This window comes from Eumetopias jubatus, unplaced genomic scaffold (genome assembly GCF_037043125.1).
Source record: "Eumetopias jubatus isolate StellerSeaLion01/CBP00866 unplaced genomic scaffold, mEumJub1_p1.0 scaffold_4, whole genome shotgun sequence".
Lineage (NCBI taxonomy): Eukaryota > Metazoa > Chordata > Mammalia > Carnivora > Otariidae > Eumetopias > Eumetopias jubatus.
In genome coordinates this window covers 52443012-52468786 of record NW_028274810.1, presented here as the reverse complement: position 1 = coordinate 52468786, position 25775 = coordinate 52443012, and the positions used below count along the sequence as shown (strand labels likewise).

Genomic DNA, 25775 nt, shown 5'->3' with positions numbered 1-25775 from the left:
AATGTTTTCAGGTCTTTCATCTGCTATTTTACAGAAGTTGTTTTCCATAGGTTATGATGATGTCAGAAATTGCTAAAGACAGAATGGCACGTTCAGTAAGGAAAAGGGGGAGTGTGTCTTCTCTAAATGGTCGTGAATTCTGGCAGAAGGAACTTCACGGGAACACCAAAAAGTGAGTAACTGAATGTCTAATAACCTAAATTCAGTTATTGAATAACCAGCGCATAGTGCTTATTGGAAGAAAAAAAATGTCCTTTGGGACATAAAAAGGAAGAAAATGGGCAAGCACATTTTGGGTCATCTCTTGGGGCTATATTTTAAAAACGAAAGGAAAAGAGAGTGAGAAAATCTAAGTGGTCTGTTGATTCCAGCAGCATTTTGTACTGTTTCAAAGAGCACCCCCAAAAAATCATCTACCCAAATGAAATGCCATATGCAGTGTAGGCCAGCTACTTCTTACACATCTCCTGAATTCTTTTACTCAGTATCACACAAATGCATAGATTTTGCATCTTATAATCTCTTTCTCTCTATATATAGGGTATATATATATACATATAGAGCATTTAGCATATATATATATATATAGCATTTAGCATTATTTTATACAAATTTTGTAATGTATTTTCAATAGTTTTTCACCATATCCTTTTAAATGGCTGCATAACATTTTGTCAGTTTATAATTCTGGGTTAATTCCCATGCCCCAATTCTTGGGCATTTCAGTTTGTTTCCACTTTTCTTTCTTTTTCACTATATAATAAGTTTCTACTTGTTTTCTTCCTAGAAATATAATTAGTGGGTTAAAGTGTAGTAAGTACATTTTTTTGGCTCTTGCTACATATTGCATTTGCTCTCTTAAAAAGATTAATTAATTTTTAATACTTGCATAGCATTTATTTTTGACTGCCTTTGGGAAGAAAGCAAAACAAAATATCTGATGCAGAGGTTAATAAACTTATATAATAAACTTTCCTCTGAACAATTTCCACGACATTGAAGGGTGTGGAAGGATGGGCAGCTGGAACTGGTGTGTCCTATGGCGCGGAGACCAGATAAACTGGAATAGATTTACGTTATAATTCTGAAACTAAATCTTTCTACTTTCTACTCTCAGAGTGTATTAATGTACTTAATTAAAATTTGACTTTCCAACCCTGATGTTTGTGGATTACAAATACAACCTCTTTTACAGACAGGAAACATAAAGGAGTAGCAATCCCAGCCAATGTCAGAACTAAAGCTGGGAGAAAAATTAATCTCTGCAACTTTTGCTTCTGACCTTAAGCCATTTGGCCTCTATTTCCAATATTTAAGGGTAAAAGTTCTTTTTAAAATTATTTTAAAATAATTGTTAGCTTAAATTCAACTTTTTCCAAGAAAATATTTATAATAATAGTCTGACATAAATCATGTTTCTGTGATTAAAAAAAAAACTGCTCTCATCTAAAGACTAAACTGTCATTCCTATTTGCATCATTTTCATTTACATCTTCCCTTTCAAAGCAAATTAGAAAATCATTTAGAATCAGAACATGGCCAAATTTGAATAATTAGAGAGCTCTCTTTTTTAATTGATGAAATATAAATACAAATTAAAAGTAACAAAAATACAGAAATCGTGTTACCAACACATGAGGATAGATTTTTCACTGACAAATACATTTAAGTGATCATTTCATTGATGTATTTCAAAGTTAGAAATTCGGACTCTCAGAACATTCAGAATGGATCTTCTACTTGAATATTTTTTTTTCTTAGAAAGCAAATAACCAGCTTCCAAGTACCATTGCAGCACAGAGGCCATTTGGGAGGCTGCCTCCTCAACTCTAACTCCGACTTACTTTCAAGGTCTTCAGCACTGTCTGGGACCAGACTTTATGAGTGATTCTCCTTCATGAAATGAGTCTTCGCTTAGCAGAAAAATTTTGAAAGTTCAGTGGCTATCAAACGAAGGCATGGTTTTGACATTGCAGGGTATTATGGAAAAAGCATATACCTTTCTTTTGAAAGTTATTCAAAAACAATTTTTTTTAAGATTTTATTTATTTTTTTGACAGAGAGAGAGACAGCGAGAGAGGGACCACAAGCAGGGGCAGTGGGAGAGGGAGAAGCAGGCTCCCCGCGGAGCAGGGAGCCTGATGTGGGGCTCGATCCCAGGACCCTGGGACCATGACCCGAGCTGAAGGCAGACGCTTAACAACTGAGCCACCCAGGTGCCCCTTAAAACAATTTTTGACTAGATCAATTTCAATAGTATAAAACCTATCCTGAAATATACTGAGGACCAAATACATCATCTCATTTAATAGCCCCAGCATTAATCCTACTAGGTAGACCTCATTCTTACCATTTTATCATGAAATAACTGAGGCTTACGGGTCAAGGAACAATTTAGTGACAGGATAGGGTCCTAAAACATGAGTAAGGCGTATAGGGTCCAGAGATCTTTGCTTACTTCTCTAGCACTGTGTGCTCCACTATCCTGCTTGTGTCGTACTCTCTGGCCGTACTCAGCCTCCACATTTATAATCCCTCAGTGCTCTGTCTTGCCTCCAGCCATTGTGCCATGTTGCTTTCCCGTGAGATACCTTTGTCTGGACTGCGTTTCTTACACTCGGGTTCCTCCTCCTCCTCCTCAGGATTTAGCTCCAGCTCCACCTTTCTAGGAAGCTCTCAACTAGTCAAGTACAACCACTTCCACTTCTGGATGGGTTGGATGTTCTTCTTTTCTGCTCCTGCTGCTTTTCTCTTCTACATGCTACTGTATTTGGCTGTTCTCATGTCAGTCTCTCTTGTTAGACTGTGGACTTGTTTGCCTTTATAGCAGTAAACACACTGATAAGGAGGGCAAAGAAAGGTAGGACGTAGACCTACTTGGAAAGCCACTTCTTGAGTGTGGTGTGAGATCCGCATGGGTTCAGCCGTCCAGTCTTGGTTTCTATGTCTACATCATTTTACAGTAGTAACCAGTTCTTTTTTTTTTTTGGTTCTATTTTATTTTTATTTTTTTTATTATGTTAATTACCGTTCATTACATGATTAGTTTTTGATGTAGTAACTAGTTCTTAACATTGATCCCTAGGCATAATGGATATCCCAAGTGCCTTCTGAATTACAAAAGGAAGATTGAATTTATATTCAGTATAATTACTGTTAACTGTTTTTAGGGCTGGACCTTTTTTATTTAAATCATGTTTTTTTATTATAATGTAATTTTTATGTTTTAGTCTTAAAAGAAGAAACCTCTTAAGCTGGATCTTACTCTCCCAGCATCATAACTGTGAGAATGTAGGCATATTTCTTTTTATACCTTTCTAGTGGTCATCATACTTCATCTATAATTTTGAATTGTTTGATTTTTCACTTAAATAATTGATAGTAATAAGGCTGAAAATAGTTAACATTTATTGAGCCCTCACTCTGACCTCATTTAAGTCTCACAGAAGCTCTGTAGCAGTGGGTGACAAGCTATGGCCCAAGGGCCAGGTCCAACCTGTTTTTGTATGGTCCCCTAGCTAAGTGTGGTTTTTACGTGGTTGAAAAAAAATTTTTAATAATACTTTTTGTCCTGTGAGTACTAATAAAAATGCAAATTTCAGTATCCATCAATAAACTTTTATTGGAGCACAGCCATGCGTTTTCATGTATATATCATCTCTGGCTGCTTTCACACTATAGAGTGGAGTGGTTGCAGTAGAAACCATAGGATCCACAAGACCAAATATTTGCTTGATGGCATTTTACAGAAATGTTTGCTGACCCTGCTTTCTAGGATAGATGCAATAATCATCCCCATTTTACAAAGGAAGAAACAGAAGCCTAGAAAGGTTAAGGTTCCAAAGCTACGGAATTAGCAAAATGGGCTTTTGTATATAGGCAAGTATTCTCATTCTCTGAAAATTGGCTATCAATGTGTAACTTACATTAATGAAAACTCTTCTATTCATTCACCTGAGCCTTCTGTTTCCCATCCATGGGTAAGAGCAGGTAATGACAATGACATCTTTCTTGTTGGAAGCTCAGCCTTTGGCAGCCTTCAAACAGTATTTGAACAGATGTGCTACTCACATGTTCTTAAAATGGAAACAGAAGCCTGAGGTTAAGTGACTTTCCCAGGATAACGTGACATGATAGCCAGGTTTATTTTCTCTGAGGCCAGTAGTTCACCAAGTAGGTCAGGCCCAAGGTTGGGGACTAAAGAGTCTCTCTTTTGTCTCAAACCAAAATTACAGTGACGTCATGTTACAGGAACTTTGAGTGTGGATCTCACTGCTCTCTATTTAAACCCACAGGTGGCATCTAACACCCTAGTTAGGCCACACGATATTCCTTCACTTATTCATTTATTCAAGGTTTCCTGAGCTTCTACTCTGTGCCAATTACTGTGCCACCCATTGGGCATGTAAAGGTAACTAACTGTGGAGTTCTACTCTGGAGAAGGTCATTTTTCAAGTAAACTGAAAGCCACCTGGTACTTTTTTTCTCTGCAAAAATGGAAAATAGTGCATTCATTACTTCATTTGAGATAAATGTTTACTGCCCAATGAGTACATTCCAGGTACTGGGCTGGGTAGGGAACCACAAAGAAATAATCTGTGCTCCTGGGGAGTTTATAATCTGGTGGGACAGTTGGTGAGCAAGTAATTTTAAACGTGATGAATTTATCCTATGATTTCAACCTAGACTGCTGTGAGCTGCTTACGTGCAGTTACAAAATGATGTTGCCTGGCCTGTTTCCTGATTTTGATAAGTTCCCTTGCCATCTAAATAAAAAAGCCCCCAAAAGACCTGGATGAGATCCAGGTTCCCCTCTTCAAAGAGAGAGAAACCTGAGAAAACTGAAATGGCCATGATCCCAAATAAAACCACAGTAAAACTAATCTCATGTTGTACTTGATAGATGATGAAACTGTTTCACATACAATACCCATATGGTTCTCATAAAAATCCTGTGGGCTAAGTAGAGAAGATACTTCTATGATCTCCAGTTATCTAATTTATTATCTTATTTCTCTCAGGAGCAGAGTTGAAAATATTCTTCATTTCATAGCATGTTGCCATCACCACTCTGGGCGAGACCCCTGTTGTTTACCTGATTGTCCCTCTTTTTCCCTTCCACAGTTGGCTCTTGACCCTCAAAATCACCCACTCTAATACACACAGCATGACACATGCTACAAGAATACGCATATTTAAGTGTATATATATGTATATATGTATATATATGTACTTATAAAATATATATGTATATATATTTTAAATTTTCTGTGTATTATGATGTTTTGACATTTTAAAAAAACCTTTCTGGCTGGGGAGAGGCTGCCTCTCCCAGGTCTAGCCAATTCTTGAAGCTAGCTAAAGTCTCAGCTGGAAACATGCCTTCTATATGCAACTATCCAACCCAGAGCCAGCCCCCTCCACATGCCCCCCAACACCCAGCATGCAATATTCCTCTGCCTTAATTGGCCCAGAGCCAAGTACAGGCAACTAGGGACCCTCCTCTAGCTCAGAGCCCACCGAAATTATTCAGACTACTAGCCAGTCTTGAACTGTTTCCTGGGCCCAGTTTTGCCTCTTCCTCAGAAACCCCAATAAAGGCTCTGGCCCCATCTCTCCCTTGCTCTAGTCCTCTGCATCTTGCACTCTGGTGCTTTTCCACATAGCCCTGCATGGCGCGGCATGCCTCTTATCTCTAGGATCTGTGAGTATAGTAAGCTGTTTCCCCGAGCTCCTCCGCTGGCTCCTTTTGTGCCACACCTGATGGACCACCTTATGAAAGAATACAGAACAAGTACTTACCAAAGATTTTGACTTACATAAATGGTGTTGTGTTATAAATCTCATTTTGTTTTCTCGCTTTCATATATCTCGTTCAACATTTTAATTTTTTTATTTACTCATGTTAACTATGGATTCTAGCTCTTTGCTTCTTACTGAGGCATAATAGTTCTTCATATGTATCCATCACATATGTTTGTATCCATTCCCCTAGGGATGAACATCCAGACTGGCTTTCACATGCCATGTGGAACATCTTTGTACATAATCCTTCATTGGTATCTTTGTAAAAACTACCCTGGGAATGCGATCAAGTATTAAGATATACCACAAAGTTGTAGTAAGTAAAAATGATAATAAATGCACGAATAGACAGGTGCACAAATAGAGAAACAGACCAATGGAACACATGGAACCTCAGAAATAGACCCACGATTATATGGAAACATCATGTATGAGCAATGGGGAAATTATGAATTTTTCGATAGATTATGTTGGGAGAAAAATGGCTCACTAGGTGGAGGAAAATGAAGCGGGATTCTTACCTTATACCATTTTCATAGTAGATTCCACATGGGAGACTGAAATGTGGAAAACTCTAAAGCTGAAAGAAGAAAGTTTAGGAAAATATCTTTGTGTTCTATGGCTAGGGAAAGATTTTTTAAATAAGATCCCACAATGAAAAAACAAACCATAAAGAAAAAAACTTGATAAATATAACTACAATAAAACTCAGCATTTCTGTTCAATAAAAAATACAATAGACACAGTTAATAGGCAGTAGAAGATATATATATATTTTAAATCATGCACATTGACAATAAAAAAAATAGTCAAAGGAGATAAAGAGCAGTTTGCAGAGGCAAAGGCCAAATGGCTAAGCAGAATATGAAGAGACGCTCGAAAAGAGGAATATAAAGAGATGCTCGAACTCACTTAGAATGAGAAAAATGCGTGGAGCCCTGGGTGTTATACGCAAACAATGAATCATGGAACACTACATCAAAAACTAATGATGTAATGTATGGTGATTAACATAACATAATAAAAAAATAAAATTTTCAAACACACACACACAAAATCAAGATATACTGTTTTGCATCCATCTGAATGGCAAAATATAAGAAAGAAGAATAATATTGGTATTTGCAAGACAAATGAGAATAAAAACAAATATCCATTCAGCAAATAAATCCAACGGTATTTAGAAAAAATAAATATGTGCATGTCCTATTCTCCCCATACGTTGAGAAAGATGACACTTGGTGAGACAGAGTGACTTGTGAGATGATCACAACTCCCAGACAACAGGGCAAATAATCTGTACTTCTCTGACCCTAGGACTTAGAGACATCATGAAAGTGTTTGTATTTGTCATATGGGCTGAATGGTGTGTGCTCCCCACACCCCACCGCTAAACTGCGCCACGCCTGCGAAATTCATATGTTGAAGTCCTCATCCCCAGTGCTTCAGAATGTGACCTTATCTAGTAACAGGGTCTTTAAAGAGGTAGTTAAGTTTAAATGAGCTCATTAGGGTAGGTTACAATCCAACATGATTGGTAACCTTCTAAGAAAAGGAAATTTGGACACAGATACACATGGAGGGAGAGGATATGAAGACACAGAGAGAAGACAGCCATCTACAAGCCTGGAACAGACCCTTCCTTCCACGGCCCTCAGAGGGAACTGAGCGAGCCAACACCTCGTTCTCAGACGTCCAGCCTCCAGAACTGAGATAATACATTTCTGAGGTTCAAGCGACCTCATCTATGGTACTCTGTCATGGCAGCCCCTGGCTAACTAGTGCAGTATTTCTAAAGCAGGGAACATAGCTAGGGAGTCGAATGGAGTGGCTCAGAGATCTGTTCTGCATAGAGTGGCTGGGGTCAAGTTCCAGCTTGAGCACTTAAGCTGCTGATCTTGCGTAGGTTATTGAGCCTTCTTTACCCCAGCTTTTTCTTCTATAAAATGGGTTAAAAATAGTCATTGTTGCTTTGGGGTGTGGTGAGAATTCATTAAAAGAATATATGGAAACACCTAGAATGGTTCTTGGCACATCTAAAAACAGAGCGAGTATTATTATTATCACATAGAACTTTGGAGTCAAACAAGACCTGTGTTTGAATCCCAGATCTGCTTAACTAGCTATTATTTAATGTTCTTTGAGTCTTAATATGTCATCTATAAAATGAGAATCATAATGACGACAGAGTCATTCCTTTTATTCATTAAACACATTTTTGTTGCCTGGGTCATGGCATTGTGCTAAGTGCTGTTCCATGGTGAACAAAATAGACTGTCCTTGAACTTATGGTACTGTTCTTATCAAGATCATGACGTTCACATTTCTGATCCAGCAGTCAGTCCTCATCTTACTTGATCTCTCAACGTTTGGCACTGTCCACTGACCTCTCTTTTCCCCTGGAAACAGTTTCTTCACCTGGCTTCAGGACACACACTCTCCTCTTTTCCTTCTACCTGACGGGTTCCCCCTTCTCTGTCTTCTTCCGGCTCCTTTCTTTCCCCCCAGTTTCTTAATGTTGGGGTGCCTCAGAGAGCAGGCTTTTGTCCTCTTTACCTCTTTTCTTGAACTTATCCCCTCAGGAGTCTCCTCCAGTCTAGTGACTGAGACATGGTATTATGCCGCCAAATTCCTATCTCCAGCCTTCACATCTCTCCCAAAACCCACGCCCATGGATCTAACTGCCTTTTGACTTTTCACTTCAGTACCTGGTAACCATCTCAAACTCAGGATGCTCACAACTGAACTCTCTAACTGCCCCCCTTCTTATGTCTCAGGAACTTCTGTTGAATCAACTTTGCAAATACATCCAGAACCCAACTACTGACCACTACCCCCCACCGCTCCCATCTCAGTCTGAGTCGCTGTGTTAGTCGGCTCAAGCTGTCATAACAAAATACGTAGATAGGGCAGCTTAAACCATAGGAACTGATTTTCTCACCATCCTGGAGCTTGGAAGTCTGAAATCAGGATGCCGGCATGGCCAGGTTCTCATGACTGCCCTCCTCCCAGCTCGTAGAGGGACCTCTTCACTGTGTCCTCACATGATGGAGAGAGAACCCTGGTGTCTCTTCCTCTCATAGAAGGGCTCCAATATTTTTGGCTCAGGGCTTCACCCTTATGACCTCACTTAACTTTCATTAACTTTCATAACTGGCCTTGGAACCATTAATTTAGTAGACTAAGAAAGTCAGAATATCATCTCTTTTTTCCATTTGTAACCATTAAATGTCTGGAACTACCATGTTTTGAATGATATCATTTAAGCAGTTTCCCCCCACAAATCTGTTAACTAAAGTTACGTGCTGCCTCCCAGTGGAGATATTTCAGAGCGCACAGAGTAAAAAGAAGGCTTCAGGATGTACAGATTTGGACTTTTGTTCAAATACAGTCGCGTGGTAAGGCAGCATATGTCTTCCACATACATATGAATTTTGGGGAGACAAAATTCAGTCCATAGCAGTTACTGTCCTCTCTCACCTGGATTACTATAAAAGCTTCCTGACTGGTCTCCCTGTTTTTACACCTACCAGCCTATAGTCTATTCTCAAAATAGCAGTTGGAGTGATCATTGTAAACGATAAAGTGGATTTTGCTGTTCCTCTGCTCAAAACTCTCTATAGGCTCCCACTTGATCAGAGTAAAAACCAGGGTTTTACAGTGGTGCACAAAGCTCCACATAGTCTAGCTGCCGAACACCTTTGTAACCTCATCTCCTTTCACCCTCCCGCTTGCTCCCTCTCCTCCAGCTACTCTGGCCTTTATGCACTTCTTCAGAAATACCACGCAGCAGCCTGCCTCAAACCCTGGGTATATGCTTTTCTCTCTCCCTGACACACACTTCTCTCAGCTATTCACATGGCTCCTTTCCTCTCCTCCTTCAAGTCTTTGTTCATGGAAGCCTGTCTTGACCATTCTATTTAAAATTGCAAACAGCACCCTCTCCTCCATCTACTTTCAAGGCCCCTTAATGAAGCAATTCTTTCCCCCTGTAGCATTTATCACTTTCTAACATAATATTTAATTTACTAGTTTAGTATTTTATTGTCTATGATCTGTCTCTTCTCACTAAGTTCCAACAGGGCAAAGGTCTTTGTTTCATTTTTGTATCCTAAGGACCTGAAAGAGTGCCTGGAACATAACAGCAACTCAGTAAATATTTTTTGAATATTTGACTAATTATTGCAGTATACTAATTCCTGAACAAACAAGTTCTATTGTTCACAAACAGGTTAGGTTCACAGGTCCGTGTAAGTGTTAAGGCCAGGTGACTACGGACTTTCATCTTGAAAGCATAAGATGCATTTACAGCAATGGAAACTGCTAAATTTTCAAATTTTTAAAACAAGGTATACTTTTAACTCTTTGCTGAAGCATTCCATTGTGCATCTATTTAAAAAAAAAAAAAAAAGAGGGGCACCTGGGTGGCTTTGAGTCCTTTGAGCGTTTGCCTTGGGCTCAGAGTATGATCCCAGGGTTCTGGGATCAAGCCCCACATGGAGTCCCACATCGGGGGCCTGCTTGTCCCTCTCCCTCTGCTTGTGCTCTCTTTCTGTCAAATAAATAAATAAAATCTTTAAGAAGGAAGGAAAGAAGGAAGGAAGGAAGAGAGAGAGAAGAAAGAAGAAAGAAAAAGAAAGAAAAAGAAAGAAAGAAAGAAAGAAAGAAAGAAAGAAAGAAAGAAAGAAAGAAAGAAAGAAAAAGAAAGAAAAAGAAAGAGAAAGAAAGAAAGAAAGAAAGAAAGAAAGAGAAGAAAGAAAGAGAAAGAAAGAAAGAAAAGAAAGAAAGAAAGAAAGAAAGAAAGAAAGAAAGAAAAAGAAAGAAAAAGAAAGAAAGAAAGAAAGAAAGAAAGAAAGAAAGAAAGAAAGAAAGAAAGAAAGAAAGAAAGAAAGAAAGAAAGAAAAAGAAAGAAAGAAAGAAAGAAAGAAAAAAAGAAAGAAAGAGAAAGAAAGACTTCCATTTGTGTTGAAAATCTGTTCAGATAGACCACACTCCTCCTTCATTATCTCCGTAGTGTTGTGGCGGTAACCATGGTACCCGTACTCTCAGCCTCACCTGAGTGATGATTGCCAAGAGTAATGCAACTTTGAATCTATCCATTCATTGAGGAGCTGCAACAGAATTTTCATCAGCTGCCTTTGGCTTTAACCTCACCTTCTCTTGAGTGAACATTAGTTCAGTGGGTTTCAGATGCTCTGATTTTCTATCCACACACTCAAAATTATTATATTTTGTCAGTCATCTTTCCTGGATTATCTTCAGTCACATCAGAACTAGATTTTTTACAGGTTGTGTGGTTTTGTCTTTTAGAAGCATTCCTACTCTTGAAAAACATATCCTACAAGAACACATGCCATGTCATTTTCTCTCCTCTCTCATTTATGAAAATGTATCTTGACCTTTCTATTATAACCTTTCTCTTACTGGCACGATGGGGCCAATAATGTGAATAAAATATCTCAAAGCTACATAAAAGTCCAGCAAACTTGCTATAAAGTAAATGGCCACAAAACGAAATTACCTTACTAGACAACTTCCATCTTCTAGTGGCAGTGGAAGAGTTGGTATGTTTTTGCTCTTAAACATAACATTCATAAAAACATCCTTTGGACATTTTGAGGCAGAAAGTTCTCAACTAAGTGAGCATTTATGCATATTTCATGTTGTCTGCAATATCTTGTTTCTTGAGCACAGGGAATCTAATTTTTCTTTGTATCACCAGCCTTCTGGTTGTGAGCAATAAATATTTGTTGAAAGAATGAGAGAAGAACAAAAGAACAAAAGTCCAAATCTGTACATCCTGAAGCCTTCTTTTTACTCTGTGCGCTCTGAAATATCTCCACTGGGAGGCAGCACGTAACTTTAGTTAACAGATTTGGGGGGGGAAACTGCTTAAATGATATCATTCAAAATATGGTAGTTCCAGACATTTAATGGTTACAAATGGAAAAAAGAGATGATATTCTGACTTTCTTAGTCTACTAAATTAATGGTTCCAAGGCCAGTTATGCATTCAAATATTATCTCTTACTGCAGCTTCAAAACATGTCAGTAATAACGGCAATGAAAATGTCTGGAAATGAATTCTCAATAATAATTAGATAATATTGAGGCTGGTGAGATTTAATTGAAATTATTTCTGTGTCTAACAGTCATAACAATAAGACAAGCCTTGTATTTATTCGGTGTAATTCAAGGAACGACCATCAAGTACCTTTGTAAGATGTTTTCAGAACTGAACTTCATGAAAGAGTAAACCATATTCCAACTCCTTAGCTAATTTTCTTTTTGCTTCTTTCCTGCATAATCAGAACACAGGCTGTTGGGTTGGCATGGACGTTTCCTGTGTCGATCAGGTACAATATAGTAGGGTTCCTTTTGTTATTGTGGACCAGTTTCATGCAGCTAATTCTGCATCCAGGTTAATGCCACGTCTCAGCAGTAGTACATATGATTCCAAGTATTATTGAAACTTGCATTGGGTTACAAATTTTTACTCTTCTCCCAAGAATAACATTGGTTGATTTGTTCCTTGTTTTTACCAGTAGTTTCTGCCAGACTTTCAGTTTTCCTGTGTTTACTTTTCATCTACCTTCCTTCCTAAAACTTGACAACTCTCTTGGACCTGTTTTGCCAATTGAATCTTGTTCCTCCCTAAATGCCGATAAGCTGATGAAACACATAGACAGCAAGAGCATTTTTCACATTTAAAAAATAAGATCAACTACAACATTCCCCTTGCGATGACCGCATGTATCTATCTAGAAGGATTATTATTATAAACTATGGAAAGTCTGGTCACAGACAACTGAAACTTAGCCACTTGTAATGTTGTGACATATACCCAACAAATGTTTTCTGCTGTGTATACAGCATTGGTAATTAAAATTATAAAATTGCTTTTTGAGCATCTCACATTTTTATCTGTAAAAATTTCAAAGGGCTTGAGTAAAGCTGTTTATAAAACAGAAAGTATGTATTGCTTAATTTCCAAGTCAGTATTCTAAACTGCTGTTGGTCATTCCCCATTTTCAAATACAGAATCTCTTTTATTTCTAAAAATTTACCAAACCCATATTCTGGTTTAATGTTAGCTACCCAGACTGCAAGCACTTTTAATATTTTATTTCTTCCTTCTGTCTCTATTTCAAGGAATAAATATTTTATTTTTTCTGTTCAGCTCATTGTTTTCTCTTCTCTTCCTTTTTCCAGCCCATTTCATTTTAAGCAGATCTCAGTTTCAAAAAATACCATAAACAGAGTTTTTTTTTTAAAGTAACAAGTAAAAATTTTCTGTAATTTTCCATGAAGGTATAGCTTTAGTGGATACATGGTACAGAAGGCAATAGACGAACCAACTATTTTCCTTCTGCATGAGAAAGGTTTCTAGGTTACAGCAAAATATCTGAACCTTCACTCTCCAAAGCCCTATCTCCTCCCCAAAACTAACCCCAAGTTTTGTCTTCCAGTACTTGCAACATTCCACTTCTGAGTAGCAAATTCTGTATCAGTTAGAATTTGTATCATATTATATAATGCTTCTTATAATAATATTTTTTTAAAAAAAATAGTGACTTAAACAAAATAAAAATGTATTTTTCTCTTACGTAAAAAGTCTGGAGGGGAGCAATTCAGGGACCTAGCCTTCTTCTCTCTTCTTGATGTGTAATGTATAAGGTCATCTTAAAACCCACGACAGCTGCTGAACTCTTGCCATCATAGCCACATTCCAGTCATCAAGGATAGAAACAGGTTCTTCTTGATTGAATTCATTCTTTTGAGGGAACTCTCTCAGGATTTCAATCAAAATTTCCACTTACATCTCATTGGCTTACAAGCCACATGGCCACGATAGCACCAAGGAAATCCAAGAATTTGTCTTTAGTGTAGAGAGAAATATCCCTACAAATTTAGAATTCTGTTACCAAAGAAGAAGGAGAGGACACTAGAGAGCAAACGGCAGGCAGTCCCCACCATGATGTTTACCACAGCTTTCTTCACAACAATGGAGTTTTGGAAACAGCCTAGATGGCCAGAAGAACAATTGGGTAAATAAAACATAGTATGTTCATATATTAAATACTGTCTTGATGTTTAAAATATTGATGTAGATTACTATCTATCAACATAGAAAGTTATCCATGGTACATTTTCGAGTGAAGAAAAAAAAGAGCCAAGCATCTATCCTATGCTCCCATATGCAAAGTCATGTCTAAAAAGATTTTTGTAATGTTAACAGTGGTTAGGTAACCACTAGGGTTAGCAATTTTTTGTGTAATTTTACTTTAGACTTTATACTTTTCTATGTTTTGAACTTTTTACAATGAGCATGCACTGTTGACCTGACTACTGTGGAAACGAAAAGGCACTGAATGAAATCATTTTCGGTAAGTTTTAAAAAGTCAGTCTGCAACACCTTCTGTTTGCACACCTATCTTCAGCCAGTGGGTTTTTTAAACTGCCCTTACAACACTTTCCAGTTTCATACTGATAAACACTACTGCACTGATTATCAACTTTTCAGTAACATGGAACAAAGCAATAGTGAGGACTGTTTGTAAAAAATTCTTATTTGTTCTTTTGTCTGAGACTTCCAAGTTATACTACTTTGAGTTTTGTACCAACACTACTTCTCTATGAGTTTTTAATATGGTGTTCAGTAGAAAAGAAATTGGGTTTTTATTAATTGGGTGTATATTTGTGCAAGTAAGTTTCAAATGCAGTCATTAATGATTTCAGGTGGCCGTCGTCCCTGTTTTCATTGTCAGAAAATGATCATGTGTGAGACTTTGTTAGTGGGAGGTAAATAGGATTTGAAATCCAAGTCTGTCTTTCCTACACACGTGGCATTAAGCACTTTGCCTCGTTCCTTTTATCTCTGAAATAGATAGAATGATAACTCGTTTACTAGCTTAAAAGAGTCTAGCGAAGGTAAAATGAGATCTTTGATGGAAAATGTTTGGCAAAGTGAAAAGTAGCACATATCAAGACAGGCTGGTTTATCTTCGAATCCGGGGGGCTTTTGCAACATGGAGTTTTCTGAGCAGAAGCGATCATCGTCTGTGGGTACTACCCACAACACCTGCAGCCAATGTGACCAAACAGGTTGGTTGCTACTTCAAAAGGCAGCAGAAACGGGAAAGCAGGTGTTACAAGAATGAGGATTAAATCACTAATCCAGAAGTCTATCATGAAAATGCAGCCATAATTACTTGCATCAATTTCTTGGGATGGGTGGGTAAACCTTAATTTATCACACAAATTGTATTAAAGATTTTTTAAAGATTATCTGTGATTTTCTTAAAATGTCATTTGCAAAAACTTTACTCATTGCGAACAGCTGAAAACTAAGTATTTTAATCTCCTTGCAGAGAGAAAAAAAATCCCAAAAGATTAAGAACAAATATCTGTTATTTAATTAAGGCAAAACATAGCCTGCTTAGAAAAGCGGTCACTCTGAGCACACACACATAACCACACACACATAACCATACCCACACACTATTGTAGTGTCTCCTTTGAAATGACATCTGTCTTAACCTCCATTTTCACAGGTGGAGAGAATTGGGGGTAGAGCTGAGGCTGCCATTATCGACAGTTGAATTTCCTCTGGACTAAGCAGAATTAAGTGGTGCTGGAGGGACATTAGGGGCTCCTCTTTGCTTGGGTCTCCTGTTCAGCACCTGGATAAGCTTATATTGCCTTGGTAACCAAGCCAAAACCCTTTCTTAATGTTGGAAAGGGTGGTGAATGCTTACGATTTACCATAGTTTGGGTGAATTGTGGTTTTTCTCACCATGTAGGTGAGTTTCTTGTTTTTCTTTTTTCTAATAAAGGGATTTTGTGTGGTATGAATAGGAGAGAACTTTTATAAATTATAATATCCTGTGTAAATATAGTTGTTTCCCAACATTTTAAGCTTCTTCCTAAATCCCCCAGGCCCTTTTGTCAGTTTTGTCCACTTTGAGGAGAGAGCCTTTGCATTGTGGTAGAGATGCCGTTGGCAATGGCTTTTGAAACATGTACACACAGACAGACCACCCCATGAACACTTTCTGAATAGTCAGATGCCTTGGGCTTCACTGGGTTGCACTGGTCTGCAACCACTATGTGGAGACCTGCTCCAAGTAACTTCTCTAGGCTCTAATGGTTCCATCTCCAAAATGTTTTAGACTTTAGACATGGGGATATTTACCTGAGACTTGCTTGAAATATTCTTAGAGAAACGTTACCCTTGTAACATTTTTGCTGAAAGCAAAATGTGTTTTGTTGTTATTATTATGGTAACTACTGAAATTTGTTTTCTCCCTTGCTTTTAACTCCAGGAATACCGTGTCTTTTATGGATGAACCGAGCCAACGGGATAATGCCTCTCGCCTTACAGTTCAGATGGAAAACACCTATCAGCTGGGTCTGTTATTTTTTCACTCATTTCTATTTTCAACTTCATTTTTTAAAAAGATTTTATTTATTTGTTTATTTATTTAGAGCGGGGGGAGGGGTGGAAGGGGCAGAGGAAGAGGGAGAGAGAATCTCTAGCGGACTCTACACTGAGCACATGGAGCTCATCGTGGGGCTCCATCCCAAGACCCCAAGATCATGACCTGAGCGGAATCAACAGTTGGTCACTCAACCAACTGAGCCACCCAGGCACCCCCTTATTTTAAACTTCTAATCTCATTATTTACTTAAAATAGCTTCTGATAACATGGCATTATCTTCAATACTAGCACAATATAAGGGATCTTAAGTGATTTGATGCTGTTTTAATTTCTTCTCTGCAAGATAGGACCAACACCCATTGCTTAGTTTTCTTTATCAGTGTTTCCTAAATGCCAAGCAATTCACTGGGCAGCACTGATGTGTATTGTGTATTACTGGATGGAGAAGTTCATTTCTGGGTATTTCTGGGTTATCCTCTACAATTATTTTATACATACTCAAGTTAAAGGAAAGAGATATGTCTTGAAGTTTTATCGAGCAAACCCAACCAATGTTGATAGGTGGGAAAAAAGCCTTAAAAGCAAAAGCAAATGATTTCTGGTCCCTCGTTGGCAGAGGTGTTTATCCCTTTCCACTGAGGCTTTGGGTCTTTGAAAACAAAGATCTTTGCACCTGCTCCTATACTCCCAGATGGAATCCACAGTGAATACTTTTTCCCATTCATGTTTTCTCATAGACCAACTTGTTTTCTCTAAATATGTACCTGCCCACTATTATCTGCCCACTGTATATAATTAAGGCTATATAGAAATTCCACAGAGACTTGCCAGTGACCAAAGGAAGGACTCTATGGGCTGGAGAGGTTCCATCTGTAGCCAGTTAACTTCAAGAAAATTGTAGACCATCAATGCATCCCATTAGGCCTTGTAGCCAGTTTTCTACAGTAATCCCCAAGACTACATGGATTACAAGGTTCCGTAATTAGTCTGTCTACTGGTATTTTCACAGTGCCTGGCGTAGACAACTAATATTCCTGCCATCCAGTGTAATTTTCTACTCTTTCTGGTAACCTTACCCAGTTTCCTTTGGGGAAGCCCATCGCTGCCATCATTACCACTTTGGTCCATAACATTCTGCTGAGCTGACACTAGCTTCAGAGATACAGCAGTGACTAATTCTGGGATAGCATATGACCCTTTGAGAGGTCAAGCCAATCAAAACCTTTGAGATTCAACTTAGACAATGTTGTTTGGGCTGTTGAAGAAGCTGATTAGGCTCTGAAAACTGAAAGAAGTAGGGCTATGTGAGATTTGGCCATCTTGCCCCAACATATGAAGCCTGAGACCGAGAGAGAACCAAATCCATTATTCAAGTCTTAAATTTAGCTATCTGCTCTTAGACTTTTCAATAGGCAAGCTAGGTTTGGGTCAGGTTTTCCTCCACTTGTAACTAAAAGATCTTACCCTTTCGATGCCTATGACATTAGGCTCTGCATGCTGAAAGGGTTTGAATCAGATTTTGACAAGATAAAGAGTTGAACTATGAAGTCCTGTGTTTCTTCATCATAAGGATATATTTTCATAACTTATTTCCTTAAATAAACTAAATCATCTTATCAATTTTAGAAGTACTGAGTGTTGAACCAAGTTAGAAAAGTAATGTTATAAATGCTTAGCATAAAGTATTTCCCATATTTTCTTACAAAAGGTCATGTGAATTATTCCTTTATGATTAAAGTCTTTTATGCTTATCAATCCATTTCTTAAGCATTCAACTAGCCATCTTGTTAATACTCAAACAAAAATGTATTTCCACTTCTACTTGTTTCTGAGTTTATCTTGCATCTGAAAGGTACCCTGTGGACCTTTGGTAAAGATCTTCTCTCGTAGCTACACAATGCAATACTTCCCAAAAGAGTGTGTGTGGGGGGGGACCTGTCAATCATCAGCATTATTGTGTTTAATTTTTCACATTCTATCTAATAATAGTTGCATCATCTAAACACATTTTAAATGCTTAGTACATTTGGCCTCCTTTATCTGAGTAATTATAGCCAGAATGAGATGAAACATAAGTATAATTAATGAAGGAAAAAGGGGAATGGAAAAAATCTAAGTATTTTTCTTATAATGAAAACCACTTAACATTTCTCATTAATTCATTACTAAACCGTGAATATAGAAAAAAATACAAGATGTAAGATCCAATATATCTGAATTTGAATACTAGTCTTGCCAGTTCCTAAATAATGTTTGAGCAAGGTATCAGCATCCTTGAATCTCAGTTTCTTTATCTGTAAAAAAAGGATAATAGTCCATACATCATAGGGATGTTGTGAGAATTAAATGAAGGAATGCATTTAAATTCCTTCTTCATTCATTATGTTATTGTTTCTCAGAGTGACTGACTCTAGGACTTCACCTTAAATCTCTAAGAAGACAGGCCTTCTGTGACATCCAATATAATTTCCTATTAATTATGGAATGAGTTCTCCACAGTACTTTTTCTGGAGCAATGGTTAAAGAAGTATCTGATTCTTTAAAAACACTGACTGTAAGCAGGAGGTCAGACAAGACCTATATTGGTGGCTATTTTTGCTGCCACATCGAGACAGCCTGCCTGAGAATGTAGACAACATAGCAAAAAAGTAGAACCTAAAGACGGAGAGAGAGAGAGAGAGAGAGACATCATTTGAGCTCAGCATCCATGGGATGCTCAGACCCTGTCATCAAATGCTCTCATGGACAAAAACTGTCAGGCTCTCCGCCCTGACTTCACTCCACCCCCTTGGGTCCTTCCTGACTGTGGAGGTCTCACTGCCTCCCTACTTATACCCTTGCCTGATCCTGCTGCCTTCTCTGCAAGAACAATCCCCATCTCCCCCCTCAAAATGAGGTAGCAACCATAACAACAACACTAATAATAATAAATACCTAATGAGTGTGGGGGGGGTTGTGCATGGCAGGCACTATTCTAAAGGTTTTAAGTATTTTACTTTATTTAATCCCAACAAAAAAACAATATGTGATAATTCTTATTGTTACACCAATTTGGGGAAGCTGACACACAGACATGTTAAATAACCAAATTTTTAACTATTCTACATTAAATCTATTTTTGTGACAAGTGTTTCCTTTTTTCTTTCTTTTCCTTTCCTTTCTTTTTTTTCACCCCAACCCTTCTTTAGATCTTTGCTTTTTGATTTCTAAAAATATTTTTCCTCCTAAAGAAAAAAAAATCCACTCAAAAAAAAAAAGAAAGAAAGAAAGAAAGAAAAGGAAAAGAAAAAAGTGTTGCCATTCCCATTAGTTGACTCTGAAAGTAGATTAGGGAGCTCATTTGGGAAGTCAAAATCTGAACATTCACTCTTTCTCTGTCTTTGCATCTCATCATCCCATCCTGAGCGAGGCAAGGGATGATTCCGGCCAGACAAGAGAGGTCACAAAACAAGTGAGAAAAAAAAGTCTATGACGATATTTCAAAATATCTTCAAAATAGGATCTAGTTAATGAGATTAAAAAAAAAAAAAGCCACAAAGCCAAGTGCAGAAAAGATATTGGTTCAGCTGGACAGCAGGAGCTGTTGGAAACAGGGACTCAGGTACAACCAGGATTCTGTCTGTCCGGCACTAAGCTGGGTGTGAGCCTCCTTCTCTCACCGTGGCCTGCATTCCTCTCCATGGTGACAGTCATGGCTTTCCGCAGTGCCTCAGGGTCATGTGTCATAACATTTTATCACCAGAAAGAGGTTGACTTCCCCCCGCCCCAAGTTGCAGTTTAAAATCAAAATTCTGAGAAAGGATTCTAATTGGCCCGGCTTGGGGCAAGTGCCACTCCTGGCGCAATCTACCATAACTGCACTTGGACTCAAGGAGGTGATGGTAGATCCTAAAGAACCATCTGGTCAGAGTTGGAAAATTCTCATCTTCCTAGGAGGCAAGAGGCTGTTCCCAAATGACAGGGAGGAGTACCAGACAGATATCTGCATTGAGGGAATTTACTATTTGCTGAAGGGAACGAGGCATACAAGTTACTATAATATGTGCCCAAATTAAGTTCCATGTGAGTGATGTAGGTCAAGGTATAGGCAATACACGTGCTTGGTAGGAGGGAGTGAACAACAGAAAGGTATCGTTAGAACATAGATAATCTAATTTAGTCCGAGCCGGTAGTAACATCTTTAAATTTCTTGAATAGAAAGGGGAAACCACTCTCAAATTTAGCGTCGTTTCACTCGAGAATGCAAATGGAATGTAAAAGATCCACAGGAAGATGACCCAGAGGCTTGTAGGTACCCAGGAACTTGCCCACACAGGCTGGTGCCCTATATCTGACCCCATGAGATGGGAGCAGTCGGGACCATCCTGGAGTTGTAAACCTACAGACCTACAGTGTTTATAACTGCTTGTCTGTCCTATAGAACATAGATTCCTGCTAACTAAATATTGGGATTAATCCTCATACTCTTTGTGTCAGGTGTCTCTCCCTTTTACCTATCCAGATTCATTCCCCAGGCTGATTTAATTGAACAATTATAATCAAAATACAGATACTATGTATTGAGCCCCAGGAGGCTGACCTAACTCAACTACAGGCACAGGCTGTAACCTTCCAGTTAGGTCTGGCCAATGGAAAACTTCAGTGGGAAGTCAGAGTAGGGGAGGAGTGTGAGCTAGGGTGTTTATTTCCCCCCACACCCTGAAGGTGGGTTCATCTCACGCTATTTGCTTCCACCAATGGAAGGGCTGCCCTCAAGTGATCCCTCTCCACGTGCCTCTTCTGGATCTAGCCAGAGTTCCCGTCTCAGATCCCTCAAGCCTGGGGTGGGATGGGGGTAACACCCTCAATTTCACTAGCCAAGGGATACTGCACTATCCTTTGGTCCTGCATCCTGCTCAGAACTTCCTAAGGAGTCTCTTTATTAAATCCTCCAGGAATTGTCCTACTTTTAGTGTGCCATAGATGTCTTTAGACCCTGATACAGTCATTAAAAATAAACACTTAAACGATACTGATGACTAGTAAAATAGAATTGAATATAATTCTTGGTCTCATTCCTTTATCCATATCAATTCAGGAAATACTGATGTGCCACTATATGCCAGGCTCTGGGCACACACACATGTCGTTCAGTGGCAGAGAGATGATGAGGTTAATACTCCCCGGAGGGACAGGGCAGATTCCTGGGATGCAAGAGAAAGAAGATCCATCTGAAGCCTCTGCTCTGAACATGGACTAAAAGTGGTTAAGAATATAAGCTCATGAGTCAGATAAAACAAGAAGGACCTCCCAGCTCTGTCACTGTGTGATTCTGGGCAAGTCACTCAATGTATTTAAGCCTCTGCTTTCCCATGTGTGAAAGGGAGAGAACAGTAAAATTCACCCCAATGATTTATTGGAAGATTATGTAAGGTAATAAATACATACTTATCACAGTACATGACATGTAGAAAATGCTCAATAAAAGTAGTTATTATCTGTACTGTGATTATTACCTATAAAATGTTTACTTCTGTTTAGATTCAGAAATCACACATTAAATATTTCTTCTGCCTTTAGCATTGTATTAGACTCTGAGGAGGACAAAATCTGATCTGGCTTACCATTTTACTGAGGAGAAAGGCAGAAATGCTTTGGCTATTTGGCTATTGTCAGGTGGATTCCGAGCAGTGGGGGTCCAGAGAACTGGGATTCCTGAAGAGAAGGGATGATTTTTTTTCACCTGAGGGGAGGAGGAAGGCTGCCTCGAGAAGAGGACATTGGAGCTGGCCTTGGAACGTGCGTGGATATTTCTCAGACGAACGAGATAGGGAAGGCCATCCCGCTTAAAATGAGGAGTAAGAACAAAGGTCCACAAACATCCCTTAAAAGACAGATGAGGTTCATAGACTGGAACAGCAGGCACATGGAGAGCTATGGTGGGGGGCGAAGGGGCTAGAGGTGCTGGACCTCAGATTTTGCTAAGGGAAATGTCACAGCCAGATCTGGGTTTTGGAGCGCCCCCTCCAGTTGTAGTGTGGCATACATAGATGGCGGATATAAGAGCGGGGGTCAGTTAGAAAGATGTTGAGACTTTAAAGAAAGTCATTAACACTGGAAACTGGAAGGGAGGATACTTTCAATATTAAACCTCAATGGTATTAAATATATACTCTTTAGGTAGCCTAGTAAATGGACGAATGTGTTGTCTTCCGCCCCTCTGCCAGAGAACCTGTGTGGAAACCTAATTAGGACCATTTTTTCCTTAAATAGAGGCCACCCAGAAGATGAAGTGTCTCTCCATGATTCAGTACTCTTTTGATTAGACTATGGGTGGGCAGATAGCATTTGAAATTACTTGGAAACTTCATCTGTATTTTCAGGTCCTACCAAACATTTTCCTGCGGTCATTGTCAATCATATCCTGAAAGATGTGTTAACTAACTATCTACAAGAAGAACAATATGAACCAGAGCTCTGTAGACAGATGACTAAAACAATTTCTGAGGTATATATGTGATTTGCCCGAAGTGTTAACTAGAATATTGCTAAGAGGACAACCTCTTACTTTTTGATGAAGGCAATTAATTTGCAGTAGCAGTAAAAATGCTTGTTTATATTTTATGAAAATATTTATTGGGTCATACTCTGTGTGTGTGTGTGTGTGTGTGTGTGTAAGAAGCCTTTGTCTAAAACAACCATTACGTGTATCATTTTGCATGTATTTTGTTTAAAAGATGTTTACAACTGCCCCATTTATTTCAAAATTTATTGCCAAGGATATATTTTAATGATCATTTTCTCTTGTTCAAGTTAGTTTCCTTGAGTGCCATCAAATATAGATATTGTGGTCTTTAAACACATTTCTCTTTTTATCAACTCAAGAGCTGGCCCTCCATTAAGTTTTCTTCACTTTCCTCTATATAACAAACTCTTTAATAAACATTCGTGGTTAGTCCTATTACAGGAGACTCCAAATATGTGCTCCCTTAATTACACATAAACAAGGTGATATAACTCTCACGCCAACATTCTTTGAAGGGAAGCCATCTTAACGTAGATTTTCAAAGAATGTAACAAATCCTTTAAATCCTGTTCTCTGGATTACAGTTTTTCCATGTGTCTTAGAAAATGTAGACTTATTGCTGGTGCTATAATTTTGTCTCTAAATGTCCTATCTCAGGAGAACAGTGTGCTTAAAGGAAATCATAGTTGGGGGCGCCTGGGTGGCTCAGTCGGTTAAGCATCTGCCTTCAGCTCAGGTCATGAACCCAGGGTCCTGGGATCGAGTCCCACATCAGGCTCCCTGCCGAGCAGGGAGCCTGCTTCTCCCTCTGCCCCTTTCCCCCTGCTCACGCTCTTGCTTGCTCTCTCTCTCTCAAATGAATAAATTTTAAAAAATCTTTAAAAAAAAATAAAGGAAATCATAGTTAAATTCCTACAACAGTTACTGAAAATATCTACAACACATCATGTGATTTTCTTCAATCCACCATATTTATGACAAAGATAAAGACTCCTAAGTTTCCATGTGGCTAAGTGAGGACCTTTTTTGTTGTTGTTCTTTCAATTTCTAGGTTATTAAAACCCAGGTCAAGGACCTGATGATTCCACGGTACAAGCTAATTGTGATTGTTCACATTGGACAACTGAAGAGTCAGAGCATTCTTATTGGAAGCAGATGCCTCTGGGATCCTAAAAGTGATACCTTTTCATCTTACGTTTTCAGAAATTCTTCTCTCTTTGCTCTTGCAAGTGTCTATGCTGTTTACTTCGAGTGATTGAAAAGAAGAAATCTAGTTCTTACTTTTTTTAATAAAAAAATAGGCCATATCCATATCTATGTACATGAAATCTTTACTACCCAAAAGTTTGAGAAAGAAACAACACTAATATTTCAAACAACTGGAATTTTTGGACTTTTTCATGCTCTTCTAAGAACTGAGGGAGGGAAGGGTAGCACAAGAAAGACTCTTGTTTATCCAGAGGAAGAACTAAGTCTTGATTCTGCTAGATTGTTATTTTTAGACATGGATTCTTATTTAATATTACTTTTGGTACTAATTACTTTAATTGCTCTTTATAGAGAGAGTTAAAATTTCCTGTATTGTTTTTTGTAATGAAGAGAAGTTAAAAACAAACAAACAAACAAATATGATTACATCCCCTGACCAGTAAAGGGCAGAAGAATATTCAACATGGTATACACAAATGATAAATGTGAATGTGTCTCAGTGCTGTGTATAAAAGAATACTGGTTTTCACTTCGTACTTAATAAATTGAGCAGCATTCATTAACTGCAATTATTGTTACATGTACCTGACAGTTAAAACTGCTGAGGTAGAATTAATGATTTCATAACAATTATTGTAGTCCCACAGGGCTGCTATAGCTAAAACTAGAAGCTCTTGTGGGTTGCCTGCACTTTACAAAACTGTGGGAGAACCGAATGGTGGCTCTCCAGTAATGGAGACTATAAAGCGAACAAAGGCTTTCAGGGCACTGCAGTAGACATTGCCGTATTAAATATACATGATGTTTAATAGTAAATGTATCTGTAACACTTAAAATCATGTATTGGAAAGAGACACTGCTTTTAAATATATGCTTCCCGATGTGCTTTTAAATAGGTTTTCCTTGGCTAACAAACTTTTTACACAAAATAGATAGCTGGCAGCTTAACAAATAAAACATGTGTATTTACTATTTTGTTCCTATGAATTTAGTGCTAAAGTGACCCAGTGCAGCTTCGAATGGATGGCACTAAAATTTACAGGGCTGAAATAGCTTATTATTCTGCTGCTTAATGTAGCTTGGACTATGGATCATTTATTTTTACGGAGCTTTCAACGCTTTGCGTTTTTCCTGGATGGTAAGTGAACTGCCCAGAGGACATTTGTTAAAGGTCAAAGACAAATTTTACACATGTGGAGAAAATTAGCAATGCTATAGTCTTAAGGGAAAAAAAATGATGTGTCATTCATATCATAAAGAATTTAGCAAATGGGAAAAGAGTCAATGCTTTATAGCTTTAAAATGTTTTGATGTTTTATTTTCCCCCAAAAGAACCTGTACTAAAAAAAAATGTGTACTTTTAAAATCCCTTTCCTTCCACTTGTTCTGGCTTTTAAGGTAGCTTTTCAAAGTGAATTAGTCAATTTTCATTATTTTTTTCTGTTAGTGCCTTAGTGGGAATATGTCTGTGTAATAATTCATCACAACCAATATTGGCCCATCTCCGTAGGCCAGTTTTGAATCTGGATTAGGTCATAAGTACAGTAAGTAAATGAGCTGCATATTTTCATTACACATTTGTGAACATCTCCCCTCTTGGAGCAAGAGCAGGGGCAATCATATTGTAATTTTGCATGAGTAAATCAGAATGAAGAAAATTCCTTAGTACATAGAAAGTCCATTACAAAAACAGCTTTATTTTTTTAGAGTCCTAAAGTCTCATCCATGAGATAATTTCTTACCATCTGTCCTAGACTGTGTTAGGAATCAAAACCTTAAAACATGATGGTAGTTAAAAAGCAAAAAAGGAAGCA

At 38.2% G+C, this 25775-nt stretch overlaps 1 protein-coding gene across 3 annotated transcripts; it reads left to right on the top strand.

Annotated features, from left to right (window-relative positions):
- Window positions 1-53: 53 nt before the first annotated feature.
- On the top strand, window positions 54-25493 carry DYNLT5 (dynein light chain Tctex-type family member 5). 3 transcript variants are annotated; one of them, XM_088022971.1, is made up of 6 exons: window positions 57-172; window positions 8141-8146; window positions 16131-16216; window positions 22610-22734; window positions 23804-24003; window positions 25409-25493. In XM_088022971.1, exons 1-6 carry the CDS (start codon window positions 57-59, stop codon window positions 25491-25493), a joined length of 618 nt encoding a protein of 205 aa, XP_087879097.1. The 3 variants fall into 3 exon arrangements, with proteins under 3 accessions (XP_027958183.1, XP_087879098.1, XP_087879097.1); XM_028102382.1 differs by lacking the exons at window positions 8141-8146; window positions 25409-25493 and adding an exon at window positions 12986-12991 and having other exon boundaries at window positions 54-172; window positions 23804-24007; XM_088022972.1 differs by lacking the exons at window positions 8141-8146; window positions 25409-25493 and adding an exon at window positions 10050-10055 and having other exon boundaries at window positions 54-172; window positions 23804-24007.
- The last annotated feature ends 282 nt before the right edge of the window (window positions 25494-25775 follow it).